The 14,993-nt window shown below is 41.6% G+C and overlaps 1 protein-coding gene across 1 annotated transcript in view; it reads left to right on the plus strand.

Annotated features, from left to right (window-relative positions):
- The window catches only part of slc16a10 (solute carrier family 16 member 10), a 58,599-nt gene continuing 43,606 nt past the window's right edge, over nt 1-14,993 (plus strand). Inside the window, exon 1 of the mRNA XM_083933625.1 lies at nt 1-533. Coding sequence (XP_083789751.1) covers nt 212-533 — 322 coding nt within the window. The 5' untranslated portion in view covers nt 1-211. The remainder of the gene's footprint in view (nt 534-14,993) is intronic.

Below are 14,993 nucleotides of genomic sequence, written 5' to 3' on the forward strand. Positions count from 1 at the left end.
TGGTGCGCAGCTAGTATCGCCCTGTGTAACTGCCGCTTCACCTCCATGGACGCAGCTTCTCCCTAACCAGACAGCCAGCATTGCTCACAGAGACCCTGTGTTTGAGTTCCCTCACCACCGTCACTGAAGGTTAACCTCACATACCTCCAGATTTCAACAACAGCGCGTAACGCTCTTATTTCTTTGTTTTTTATACAATACAAACCTGACAATGACAGAAGAGAACAATATTCAAGAAGGTGACCCGACGGGGGAGGATGAGGTGCTCGCAGAGGAGAAGCGGCCGGAGGAGGAGGAGGAGAAGAAGGAGAACGGGGACAGCAAAGTGACCGTTCCGGAGAGCACCGTAGCTCCGGGAGCGGGGGAGGACGAGTTCGTGCACCCCGAAGGTGGCTGGGGATGGGTGGTCATGCTGTCTGCCATGTGGTGTAACGGCTCGGTGTTCGGGATCCAGAACGCCTTCGGTATACTGTTCCTCTCCCTCCTCCGGGAGTTCGGTTCCGAGGAGGATAAAGAGCTCCGCTTCAAGACAGGTGAGCGAGAGTGATGGAGTCCAGAGCCGAGCTCCAGGACCACAGGGCGGGCGGCTCAGTCTCTCCGAATGCTCTTAAAAGTTGACATGATTGTTTTAAAAAAGAGGTTCTGTCTCAGAATGTCACTGAACGTGCCCGGAGTGACTCAGTGAAGACAGCGAGGCTAACGTTAATGGTGTCTTGCTTATGGGCACATATCTTGAACAGTTAGTGGCAGAAAATGAAACCCTCGGTCGGCTTCTCCTCACTGGCATGCTAACCCGCTGTTTGTGTAAAAATTATGACGTTTCCTTGTTTTATTTTACCACAGACTGGGAAACGCGTTTGTCATTTAGCTAACTGTACTTGAATGGACGTTATGTTAGCTAACGCCAACTAGCAGTCACGGTATGGTCTCCAGGTGAGAGAGGGAAAGTGAAACGACTGTGCCTAAATCCCAGCGTTGCGCCGTGGGCACATTTAAGCGGTAAAATACCCTGGTGCTGGCACTAATGCGGTGCCTCTGCCAATGGTTTCTGTGCTGTGTGACAGTTTTTAGCAGTTGTGACTGTTAAACGTGTGCTTCCATTCTGAATGCGCACAACAGATGCTGCATCGTTGAGTGCCTTCTTAAACAGACCTTATGTTATGCAGTGGCGAACTTAGCCATTTGTTCATTTCATCCGGGCGAACAGTCATTTCGGGGCCCCCTGCATCTGCCGGTCAATCGCATAATATGAGACTCCATACAAGGGATGAACCAAAGTCACTGTCCTTCTTTCATGCAACTGTTTTTATTTCATACAGGGCCATGCGTTATATACACTACACAAATAAATGACCATTATTTACAGCAGGCCTAATGTAATATTTCACTGAATGTGTCTGAACATATGTTTAAAACACAGCAGGGGGTTGAACAGGGCACGGTGCTCTGTCTTGTGTCACCTGCAAAGTGAGAATAGCATACTTTTTTTTGAAACAAACTTGTTTGAATTCAATTTACAAAAAAAAATCAGTAATCAAAGTTCATGTAGGCAATTATGACATAATACAATACCTTTGGCAGCTTTGAAATTAACTCCTGCCTTTGGTCCCTCTTTTTCTTTCTCTGTGACCCTCTTGTGTATGTTCGCTTCACTTCTGTCTCGGTTTTTCTCCCCTCTCTCTCTTACTGTTATTTACGGTTTTGGTTTTTACTCCGTAATCATTTCCGCAGATTTGCAACGCGATGCGTAACATGGAATAGTCCATCTAATGCAGACTGAAGGGGGGTGCACGGTTATCAGAAAGAGTCCTCAAAACACGAGTAATTGATCAAATTCAACATCTCGACAATATTATTGTGAAGAGATTTTTATTGAAACAATAAATAATGGGACAAAATATAAAGTGGACATTTTGGGGGCCCCAAAGGGCCTTGTATGGGGCCCAGGGCTCCAGGCAAATGCCTGGTTTGCCTAATAGTACGCCCCAACTCTGATGTTATGACTCTTGTGGTAGGCTACAATCCAGTAAATAACACAATTTTTCAGTGTGTGGGGGTGTTTAGGAGACAGAATTCTGCTTTTTCCACTGTGATCATAGAACCATTATTTTACTCCTGTTGTTTTACTATGCTAAAATCACTGATAACCACATGTCCCCGCTAGAAAAACCATCAGTATAGGAAACTTTAAAGCTCTGATGAGGATCAGCACCTTTAAATCTGAGGCCATGGCTCTCAGCAGGAAACCGGTGGATTGCTTACTCCAGGTAGGGAATGAGTCCTTACCCCAAGTGAAGGAGTTCAAGTAACTCAGGATCATGGTCACGAGTGAGGGGACGATGGAGTGTGAGTTTGGCCGGAGAATCGGAGCAGCGGGGGGCGGTGTTGCAGTCGTTCTACGGAAGGCAAAGCTCTCGATCTACCGGTCAATCTTCGTTCCTACTCTCACCTATGGTCATGAAAGCTGGGTCAGGACTGAAAGAACGAGGTCGCGGGTACAAGCGGCCGAAATGGGTTTTCTCAGGAGGGTGGCTGGAGTCTCCCTTAGATAGAGGGGGAGAAGTTCAGCCATCCGCGAGGAACTCAGAGTAGAGCCGCTGCTCCTTTGTGTTGAAAGGAGCCAGTTGAGGTGGTTCAGGATCATCTGGTAAGGATGCCCCCTGGGCGCCTCCCTAGGGAGGTGTTCCAGGCACGTCCAGCTGGGAGGAGGCCTCTGGGAAGACCCAGGACTAGGTGGAGAGATTAGATCTCCACACTGGCCTGGGAGCACCTGGGGGGATCCCCCAGTTAGATCCCCTGCTAAAGCTGCTGCCCCCGCGACCCGACCCCGGATAAGCGGATGAAGATGAGATGAGATGAGACAAAGAACCTGAGAATCCAGAAATTGCATTATACATACATAAAAAAACCAACTAATTGCCCCTTTTTGATTGACTTTGTTCACAGTCTACAACATCTAGAAAAAGAGTCCTCTTTAATGAATCCACTTTAACACAAAAAGTAAGTTTGTCTGAACAAATGCAAATGTTTTATCAGTGCTGTTAAGCTCTGTCTGACATGGATATCCTCTCTGGACACACCAAGCCCTCTCCCAATGACCACTTCTGATTGCCTCTGTCTTCATGAGTGATGTCTTCCCCCGAGTGAGGCTGAGACAACTGGATGATGGGAATGTGTGGAGGAGGGGACGACAGTTGGACTCAAGGCTCACTTATGGAATTTCCACCAAGGAAAACTTCTTTTTCTGTTTTCACAAGTGATAACAGAACTCTTTAATGCAACATTCTTTAATATTAAGGGTTCAACCGTAACGTCCACGACAGCAGTTGGACTCTTTTGCTAGATGTTGTAGACTATGAACACAGTCAATCAAAAAAAGGGGCAATGAGGCCACATTTTTACTTAACTTTCCTATACGGATGGTTTTTCTAGCGGGGACGTGGTTATCAGTGATTTGAGCACATTAAAACAACATGAGAAAATGCAGATAGTTCTATGATCACAGTGGAAAAAGACGAATCCCTCTCCTAACCAACCCCCCACACACTAGCACATGTAAAAGCAACTTTGTAGTTTAGTGTGCTTGAACCGTTCAGAGCCCAGTAACTAAGTAAGTCACTCTTTTATTATATTATTCACGTTACTTACACACACACACACACACACACACACACACACACACACACACACACACACACACACACACACACACACACACACACACACACACACACACACACACACACACACACACACACACACACACACACACACACACACACACAAGGGAGAGGAATTTTCTCTGAGATTGTCCTGTTCTGGTTTGTTGACTAAAAACAGTGCAATTTACCATCTAACCTTAACCATTCAAGATCAATGTCTAACTTTAACCAACTAACCTTAACCATTCAAGATCAATGCCTAACTTTAACCAACTAACCTTAACCATTTAAGATCAATGTCTAACTTTAACCATCTAACCTCCACCATTCAAGATCAATGTCTAACTTTAACCATCTAACCTCCACCATTCAAGATCAATGCCTAACTTTAACCAACTAACCTTAACCATTCAAGATCAATGCCCAACTTTAACCAACTAACCTTAACCATTCAAGATCAATGTCTAACTTCAACCATCTAACCTTCACCATTCAAGATCAATGTCTAACTTTAACAATCTAACCTTAACCATTCAAGATCAATGTCTAACTTCGACCATCTAACCTTCACCATTCAAGATCAATGTCTAACTTTAACCATCTAACCTTTACCATTCAAGATCAATGTCTAACTTTAACCATCTAACTTTAACCATTCAAGATCAATGTCTAACTTTTAACCATCTAACCTTAACCATTTGAGTTCATGCGAGTCATCATGGGAGCCTTTGGCAAATCTTGGGTTTACCATCTAGACACAGCCCCTTGAGGACACTGCAGGTTCATTGCGTATCTAACTGTACACAACCTTCAACGGTATCATCCCTGCAATTAGTAAATCATGCAATTCTTGCAAAAGGTGAAGCAATAAACATCCTTGCACATTGACCTTCCAAAAAAGAACCCAATTTTATCTCTCAAACTTGTGGCAAACTGATCAATCCATAGTTTGAGTTTTGCACACATCCTCTAACATCACCCAGCTGTTTCCAGGATAGTTGAAATCCTTGCTTGCACTTCAGCTCATGACCTTTGTCTTTCCCTGACACTCTTTTCTTGGGAATGTGGTTATCAGTGATTTGAGCACAGTAAAACAACATGAGAAAATGCAGATAGTTCTATGATCACAGTGGAAAAAGACGAATCCGTCTCCTAACCAACCCCCCACACACTGACACATGTAAAAGCAACTTTGTAGTTTAGTGTGCTTGAACCGTTCAGAGCCCAGTAACTAAGTAAGTCACTCTTTTATTATATTATTCACGTTACACACACACACACACACACACACACACACACACACACACACACACACACACACAGACACACAGACACACACACACACACACACACACACACACACACACACACACACACACACACACACACACACACACACACACACACACACACACACACACACACACACACAAGGGAGAGGAATTTTCTCTGAGATTGTCCTGTTCTGGTTTGTTGACTAAAAACAGTGCAATTTACCATCTAACCTTAACCATTCAAGATCAATGTCTAACTTTAACCAACTAACCTTAACCATTCAAGATCAATGCCTAACTTTAACCAACTAACCTTAACCATTCAAGATCAATGTCTAACTTTAACCATCTAACCTCCACCATTCAAGATCAATGTCTAACTTTAACCATCTAAGCTTAACCATTCAAGATCAATGCCTAACTTTAACCATCTAAGCTTAACCATTCAAGATCAATGCCTAACTTTAACCAACTAACCTTAACCATTCAAGATCAATGTCTAACTTCAACCATCTAACCTTCACCATTCAAGATCAATGTCTAACTTTTAACCATCTAACCTTAACCATTTGAGTTCATGCGAGTCATCATGGGAGCCTTTGGCAAATCTTGGGTTTACCATCTAGACACAGCCCCTTGAGGACACTGCAGGTTCATTGCGTATCTAACTGTACACAACCTTCAACGGTATCATCCCTGCAATTAGTAAATCATGCAATTCTTGCAAAAGGTGAAGCAATAAACATCCTTGCACATTGACCTTCCAAAAAAGAACCCAATTTTATCTCTCAAACTTGTGGCAAACTGATCAATCCATAGTTTGAGTTTTGCACACATCCTCTAACATCACCCAACTGTTTCCAGGATAGTTGAAATCCTTGCTTGCACTTCAGCTCATGACCTTTGTCTTTCCCTGACACTCTTTTCTTGGGAATGGCCGATCAGTAGTGCACATGTGCTCAGCAGAGATGAGGAAGCAAGATGGCTCACTCTTCCTTAGCTACTTCATCATGTCTTCACGTCCATTAACCAAATGTGTTCTAGTCTGACTTTTACTTGTCCCAGCTGGCAATCGAGCAGTCCTTATTGTTGAGCCCTGAATGGCAAAATACGAATAGTGAAAACAACAGAACTGAGAAAAACAAAGAGTTTAATAAAAAGGTTAGTCTTTTTTTTTTAACCATTACCTGTAATAATTAATCAGGTACTATCAGTGAAACAGAACACAATGTGCCTTCAGTTGGTTTAAATTCAGCTTGTTATGTAATCATTTAGGTCCCTCCAAACCTTTGAACCTGCTTCCTTTGGAATTGATATGACCAAAAGTGGCCTCGACTGCGGCTCTATTTGGAGTTTTTAGGTGGTTTGAATTTGTCAGAACATGTCCAGTCACTCTTGATGACTACCGATGTGCTCCAATATCAGGTCCTATCAAGGTTGGCTGCTTCTGGTTCTGGGTTTCATCTTCGGGGTTCTGATGGAGTTCTACATCTTCAACGTCACTACTGACCAAAGTTATTTGGCCTTGAGATGCATCGTTCGATAAAAAGTCATCATTTATGAGTTTCACTAGGTTGTGTTCTAGGGATGGTCAAGAGTTATTAAAAAAATAGCCTACACTCTAGTAATTATGTTTATATTGGGGGATCAGTGTTTCCCACAGAGCAGGTAGCACTGTGTGGTGCAGGGCCGTACAGAGACCTTTTGAGGGGCAGGGGCTCTGACCTCTCCCCTGTACAGACTCTGACAACAGATATGTGAACTGCTTTTATCTGGATCATAATCTGCAAACACACATAACTATATGTCTGTGGGACAGACATCTTTTTTTAAGCTTCACTGTTTCTTGGAACTGAATAATCACAATCCTATTTGAAGTTTATAGGGGGATCAGGCTGACATTTATGTGATTAAGACTAGTGATAGACTGTTTTTTAAGTGTATCATTCGGCCGATGCGGGCTGCTATGTTCACCGATAGTTTTTTCCTGGCATTATATACAGATTTTACAGGCAGCTCCATGTTGCTGGAGATGCCTTTTTTAGGTTCAATAAACGTTCCTTTTTTAAAATTGTGACTTGTGACATTTGTTATCCTCATTGTGTAATTTTTATGATGTAAATCGGTCATCGGCTAATGCTGATGGAAAAAAAATCAGTAAAGGCCCTAATAATTAATCCTGGTCGATCCTTAATTAAGACATCTATTTGGCTATACTTGAATATATTTATGAGGGACACATTAGAGCCACCCAGTCCCTTCGATCTGCAGAAATACATTTTTATTTGACTGAAATATCTTTCGGGCACCATGACGGAAATGACAGAGCTTTTTTTTTGCTTTATTATCGTGTTTGTTTGGACAGTCTTTAACCAGGCCAGGTGCCTGACAACAGTAGCCGTAACAATGATAACACTACTGCAGCTGGACCAGAAGCCTGTTATTAAACACAGTTTAAGAAGACTGATCAGTAGGGATGGAAGGATACACTGACTCAACTCACCATTGGATTCCATTCATGATACTTCAGTTCACAATACGATGTTTTTAACAAAAAGTGATCAACTCTACAAAATATATGGGCTATTCTCTTCTCTTTTTCAAATGAGAGGTATAAACTGCAAAGCAGTGCACAATTCCTTTTCTTTCTAAAAGTTAAACTGAACATATATATATATTTAAATAACAAAAGCAATAATTTAATTAAAAAACAAAGAAACTAAGGCTTGGTCTGTGTTCCTACCGTAGTATTTACATGTTTTTTTTTTAAAGAATATCAGCATATCTATATTTTCAGGAGCTGAGATCTATGCACATTAACAAATGAGTGGGTTTACATCAGGGGTACCCAATCAGAGTCAGGGAGAAACCTAAATATGCAGGGCAGTAGCTCTTTAGGAACAGGATTGGGCACCCCTGGTCTACAGGGACATGAATATCCAGTTAATGAGGCTTATGATCATTTCCAGGATATGGTGAACTCAGGTTATTCATATTCTCCGTAGACATGATGAATACCATTCTGTTAGCAGAGGCACTGTTTACACAAACAAAGCAGCTTCAGGAAATATGAAACATTTACTAAAACGTAATAACTTAATTGCTAATTTCTAACACACACACACACAGGTACTGGCTTACATAGCCTACTGAGCAATCCCTAAATGAGTTACGTAATAACTTGCTCTGCACCGCTGCCAGCCTGTGTCACTGACAGCGCGTGGGACAGGACATCAGTGGATGAAGATACACAACTTCTTTCACTTCCAAAAGACAAAACTGAGTTAGAACCTCCGATAAAACAGACCGGAGCGACCTGCTGCGTCCGCCGCCATCTTTGCACCAATGTCAACAAACAAAGTCAAAAGTAGATGGTGTTCATTTTTCATCTCAACAAATTTCAATCGTCACACATTTTAATAGATTTTAACTGTCTCAAATGTGTGTGTGTGTGTGTGTGTGTGTGTGTGTGTGTGTGTGTGTGTGTGTGTGTGTGTGTGTGTGTGTGTGTGTGTGTGTGTGTGTGTGTGTGTGTGTGTGTGTGTGTGTGTGTGTGTGTGTGTGTGTGTGTGTGTGTGTGTGTGTGTGTGTGTGTGTGTGTGTGTGTGTGTGTGTGTGTGTGTGTGTGTGTGTGTGTGTGTGTGTGTGTGTGTGTGTGTGTGTGTGTGTGTGTGTGTGTGTGTGTGTGTGTGTGTGTGTGTGTGTGTGTGTGTGTGTGTGTGTGTGTGTGTGTGTGTACACGACTCAGGGGAAATGAGGAAATAATGCATGATAAAAAACTAAAAATATGACTGGGTTTCTAAAAAAACAAAGCTTAGGCTCATGCAAATGGGTAAGGATTCCTTTAACCATATTTGTCTTTTTTCATCCCTTCCTAACTTGACTGGGGTTGCCATGTACAGACATTGTAGAAAGCAAGGTCATATACCTTTACTGCATTTAATATAATTGATTTCAGTTCAGGAAGTCCAAAAATCTTTGATCTACTATTCCACTGATCTACAGCTGGTGGTAACATGCCAATATAGGCAGGTAATGGGACATAGACCAAGGCATAGAAGAAGACGGCAAGCTTGAAAACATGGATAACAATGCTGTATTCAAATGACTTTAAAATCAGCTTTGAAAAAGTTTTGAGGAAGGAAATGCATTTTGGTGATTAACACTGAATGCAAATAACCACTAAGCACCTTTTAGTGTAAAAAGTTGAAAAAGCTTAATTAAGTATTTCTAGCCTCAGTACTGTCATTATAATTTTTAATATAATTGTTATTTTCATCTTTCTGGATTCTCTTTTCACATTTCATTTGCTTCAACTCCCATCCTGCTCCACTTTTCTCTGTGCTTGTTACTGTGTAATCCGATGTGAAAGCTGCGGCTCCAGCTGTCATTCAGCTGTCAGGCTGCATCCAAACCTCTTACAGCCCCACTGTCATTGCTTCATTTAGTCATAAATGGTATTCGTCATGGCAGGATTCCCAGGTGGTCCAGTCAATGACGTTGCAGGATTGTAGTTTCCCTGATCGCTGTACTTGCTGTGTCACGGTGTATGTTATGCACTTACTGCATACCTTTGAAATGTCTGCCAGGCTTTGTTTTCCTTAGACATGGAAAGCCTGTAGAAAGCCTTGCAAGTTATTGGAACACCAGGGGTTTCTTGATGGTCTGTTTGTATTTTAACCTCTACATTACCCTATAATATAATACAGAACTATACCGATTCCCCTATTTTTTTTGTTTAGAAAAAGCTTCAAATAGAGCCCTCGTGTACTTAAGTTGTAGTACAAATTTCTTACAAATTAGGGTATTTTTGACAAAATAAAATCAAAGAACAATTATGCAATAAAGTTAAAGAAAAATAAACAAAAATGGCAGTAAAAAATATATTAAAAATCAACAAGGAGACATGAACTTCCTCCCTTAGTTGTAGTGCAACATCTTGGTCTGATTCCAACCCTCCTAATTTGTGGTGTCGTTCAGCTTTCCTTTATACTTAACCCACTTTTCCCACCTTGACTCAAATTTCCTCTCCTGGAGCCTCAATGTGTGTTAGTCTTTCCATTATTCCTTTGTCGGGGGATCTGTTTTATACCATGCTCTAGTTATGGTTTCTGGCTGGCTGCCAGCAGTTCCCTGATCAGATATCTGTCCCCACCCCATGTGTTTTCCTGTGCCAGATACCCCATATATAGCCCCAAGCCGGTCATAGGCACTTCATAACCTAGTATCGCTCCTTAATACTCCCCATACTTCTTCCCAGTGCTCTTTCACCTTACGCCACTTCCAAAATATGTGCGTGTGGTCCGCCCCCATCTGACCAAATTACCTCCGACACATTTTCTGTATTGGGGCGAACCTTCCTTTTGTCTTTGAGGTTATGAAATTCACCCGAACTCCCTCCATACCCTTGATCCAGTGATCGAACGCTGTACCCTGCACACATTGTACCATTCTTCTTCTGTTAACTCATTCCCAAGTTCCCTTTCCCATTTTTCCTTTATGTACATTGTTGAATTCCCTCTGCTCTTTAGGCTTGAAAAAAAGGCTGAGATCACTCTTCCCCTTTTCTCATTGTATGCGTCAATCATTACCTCAAAGTGTAATCCCGGCGCAAAATCATCCCAAGGTTATGGCGCATAAACTATTAACAGAGAAATCCCAGAGAGTCGCCAACAGCCGGACATCAAATAAGCCACGAGACAATTTTTTTCATGTATAAACTATTAACGGAGAAATCCGGGAAAGTCGCTAACAGCCGTGGCTAACACTGTTTAGCTCAGGGCAGTACGGTGAAGGCATTAAAACGTCTTTTTTTAACCACTAATACTGCTCCAAGTAACAGCAAACCTCTGCAGCAGCATGAGAAGAGTCCCTACACAGAAAACAAAGCACCAACAACGTAGTTAGAAAACCCAGAGTTTATTAAAAGAGTGTTTTAAAGACTTACCTACTGGCCCCTGTACCAGCTCCTCTCGTAGTAAAGTCCATTCAAGTCAATTACCAAAGTCAATCCAAAAGCAAGCAGCCCGTTGATAATTTATTTAGGAATCGGTCGCCTCTCCCATTTTATTCTGGGGACACGGTAAAAAAGTTTTCAGTACGGTGCAGTTGATGAGGGATGGGGAATCCTCCATAGCAGTCACACAGCTGTTGCAGTATTCAATGATTTCAGACCACAGCGAAAAATGTCACTCTGTTGGCAGCATAAACATTCTTCTTCGGTGCCCATGGGCTCACAGTACCCACAGGCACACAAAAAAATACCTGCACACTGAGAATGATGCCATGTCCGGTGCTACCTCTACCTATAGCCCCTTTAAAGCACGCCGTTACCCCCTCGGGTGACATCTCGGTGCTGCGGTGAAAATTGCTGCCTGGGGCTTTTCACAACCTTTAAAACGCATTCTCCGAGCTAGGTTGATCGAGGATTAAGCTAGAGAGAGTTAATGATAAAGTACCAATGACAACAGTTGTATGATGTCTTCTGTGGTTCTAGAGGAGCTTTGTCAATTCTGACAGATGGCATCATCATGGTCCGATCAGGCATGAGAATGTCTGTGATACAAACTGCTCGTGTAGAGTTGAAAGGTATTAGTGGGCAGGTTCTAATGAAAGATTCTATTGTGTTATGGGAAATGTATGATATATTTTTGGAGCTGGACCATAGACTTTATGGCTCCCATCTTTAGATACAACAGTAAAGCCAAAACATCTGGATTGCCCCCTGGTGGCTGGCTGCTGTATAGATCATAAACCCCGCCCCCTCTGTGATAGCAGATGGGACATAGACGCCAAGTAAGATGGTTTCTGACATTTTAGGTAGTGGTTTCTTATGTCTTAAGTTGTTATTTGATGCTTTCGAAACGGGTGAAACGTCATGATTGACAACCATGATTGACTTGTGATTGGTCATGAACGTGTATGGGTAGGACTTCAATGACACAGCTCGACCAACCAACCTCTACAGACTCTGGTTTCAAAATGTAAACATGGCGGCGTCCGTATCTTGGTCATTTTGGCTTCACTTTTGTACAGCGGGAGGAGGTGGGGACTCATACAAGGGTCAATGGTCTCTTTGATCTGTCCCTCAACTTTTTAGAAGTGACATATTGAATTACTTGAGTGCCCCCTAAAGTTGTATACTTCATAATACCATGTTCATATACCAAGGTACCAGGTTCATTTCTGTGACTATGATTTTTATTTTTAGCATTGATTTTTCTAGTTTCAGTTGATTGACAGATTAAAATCTGTCAACAGTAACAGTAATTCTAAGTCAAACATTCGTTGATGTCAGGATTTACTACTTTTGTTTTATATTCTCAAGTAATTATCTTAAAGTTTTGTACTTTCGTATAGACAATACACTATTTTTAAGACATCAGTGTGGATGTTTTGTAGGCTAAAATAACAGACAGATTGTTACGGGCCTACTGACAGCTGGACCCTAAAGCAGAGGCAGGCAGGTTAGTTAGGTGCGTCAAAAATGTTTATTTTAACAAAGGGGCTCCAAAAGTAAAACCAACAAGTGGCTGGCAAGGCATGCAGGGGAACTCAACCGCCAGAAGACACTCAGGGCAAACTCAGGGCAAACTCAGGAAACGAGGCAGCTCAGGGCAAACTCAGGCACTCAGGCACAATGCAGCGAGGTACGAAGAACTGAAAAAGCACACAAAGAAAAATATCAGCTCTAGTTGGCAAGACTGCAGCAAAAACTCACTAATAGAGGAAGGTCAGCTCTACCGACAAGACGGAATTATTTGGGAGGGAAGCAGGGCAAGGACCAGGTGTATATATTGAGGTGGTAATGATTGAATGGCTGCAGGTGTGCCTCGTCAGCCCCGTCAGCCAAGCCCTGCAGTGGGGGAGGAACGAAGAGGCAGGGTAAAAACACCAAGACACACAGGCCTAGTTTTTTTTTGGGGGGGGGGGGGGGGGGGGGGTAGTTCCACCTGGTTTAATTAGACTTTATTTGTTGCACTTGTTTGTTCTTTATGGGACGTTATGCTCACTATAGAAACCAGCAGCGGCAACACTACTGTTACACACCCATACAAACCCATCTGAGCTCCCTGTGTTGTGATACCCAACAGAGGACATACCAACGCACATGTTGGAACATGCTTCTTCTTCTTCTTCTCATATTCAAAGTCACGTGCTGTTGAGTCACTTAGAAACTACCTCCACATGAAAATCGTTTTTTAAACTGGTATTTCAGTTATGAAATGCCACAGGGCATTTAATGTATTACATTATAAATTAAAATGTATAGTTACTACACTAGTTTATAGTTACTTACAATAGTTGGTCTATTTTATCAACTTTTCCAGGGTACATTCCTTTCTGTTCCTTTTGTATTTTAAGTTTAAAAGTGTGTGAGCAGCCATCTTAGCTCAGTTGCAGGAGGTCTACAGGATCAATTAAAAGTTATATGAAAGTGACAGTATCTTATTTTTAAGATGATCATTTCATGTCCTGTATTTAACTAGGGATGTACTGATCCAACTTTTTCAGTCTCGATACCAAGACCAATACCTAGGCTATGCATATCGGTCGATACCAGATACCAATGTTGAATTAATAAAGTGTACACCTCATCATGTGGAAGACACTGAAGGCATCAGGCTTGACTTAAACATTACTTCCATAACTTTGCAAAACCAAATGTGACAAATTAACACATAGATACAACTGTACTGAACTGTTATTTATAAAGGCTGAACCTGAGAATAAAGTAACTTCAATAACAAACAGAAATTAAAATTATTTGTAAATATTTAGTGCAAATACACTCACTCTCACTCAAATAGAAATAAAAAATAAAAAATAGCAGCTGAAACTGATAACAAAGTAACTTAAATAACAATGTTAAAGGTGCTGTGCTGTTTGACCACTCAGACTTGCCGTAGTTGTTGTGATGTTTAGGCAAAGCTATGGTTTAACTTTTTGCCATTATTTTTCTCACCTGTACCTTAAGGAACTCGTGTCTATAAGTAACCAGCTATATTTGATTTGAACAAGTAACATTTTTACTGGTGAATCTTAATTAAAACTTGTTGGTTCAAGGTTTAATATTGCAGTGCTAATCACGCTAACCCATCTATGGCATTTTTTATGTTAAGTTAGCATACAGGCTGATTGTCATTTTTCCTAACTACTGATAAAAGAAAATTGCAGCACAGACTATTGTTACAGTGTTGTGAGCACACTATAATTTGTACTTTTGTATCTTTATTTCTGTATTTCAGTTCACTGAACTAGGTGAAATACCTCCATATAGCTGAGCCTTTGTACGCTCCATGTCGTTGCCGAGCTATTAAATGGCGGCGAGCGGAGCTCGGTCCATGGATCTGGCTATTAATCCGAAACCCGATCCAGCTTATTTGTCATCATAGGGACCGATATCCGATTAAAGTTGTACTCCATAAGAATGAGATATGTTTGTTTCTTGCAGCCTCTGTGGCAGTAAGATCTAACTGCAGGTGAGCCTGTTCTTTCAGAGCCTCCATCACGGTCAGGTTCATGGTCACTATGTGTGTTGACATTTATTTAAATACATTTTTTTTTGCTCTTTTGTAAACTTTATTGAAACATATTCATTTCTCTACTTCCAGTCCATCCCCTATATGTTGCCCTCTTAAATCCACACACACACACACACACACACACACACACACACACACACACACACACACACGTTCCTATTACACTTCTGCTCTTACTTCAAGCCTGTCTCAAGTTGGAAGTTCCTGATTTCCAGTTAAAAGTGAACGCATCATAACACTAGTGAGGGTCAGGTCCGACAGACCAACCACTGTCAGCAGCGTCACTAACATGGAGACTTATTTACATCTAGAGAGGGAATGTCTCCACAGACACACAGATATTTGAATACAAGTGCTTTCATTAGTGGGTCACATGATCAATCACGATTGTTTTAACTCACTATTTCCTAGGTACTAACTTAAAAGACAGTTAAATAGATAAAAATCTAGTTAATTGTACAACTTTTATATCGGATCAGTGCATCCCTATATGTTACTTCCTTATCCCTACT

This window comes from Echiichthys vipera, assembly GCF_963691815.1.
Source record: "Echiichthys vipera genome assembly, chromosome: 19".
NCBI classification, from domain to species: Eukaryota; Metazoa; Chordata; class Actinopteri; order Perciformes; family Trachinidae; genus Echiichthys; species Echiichthys vipera.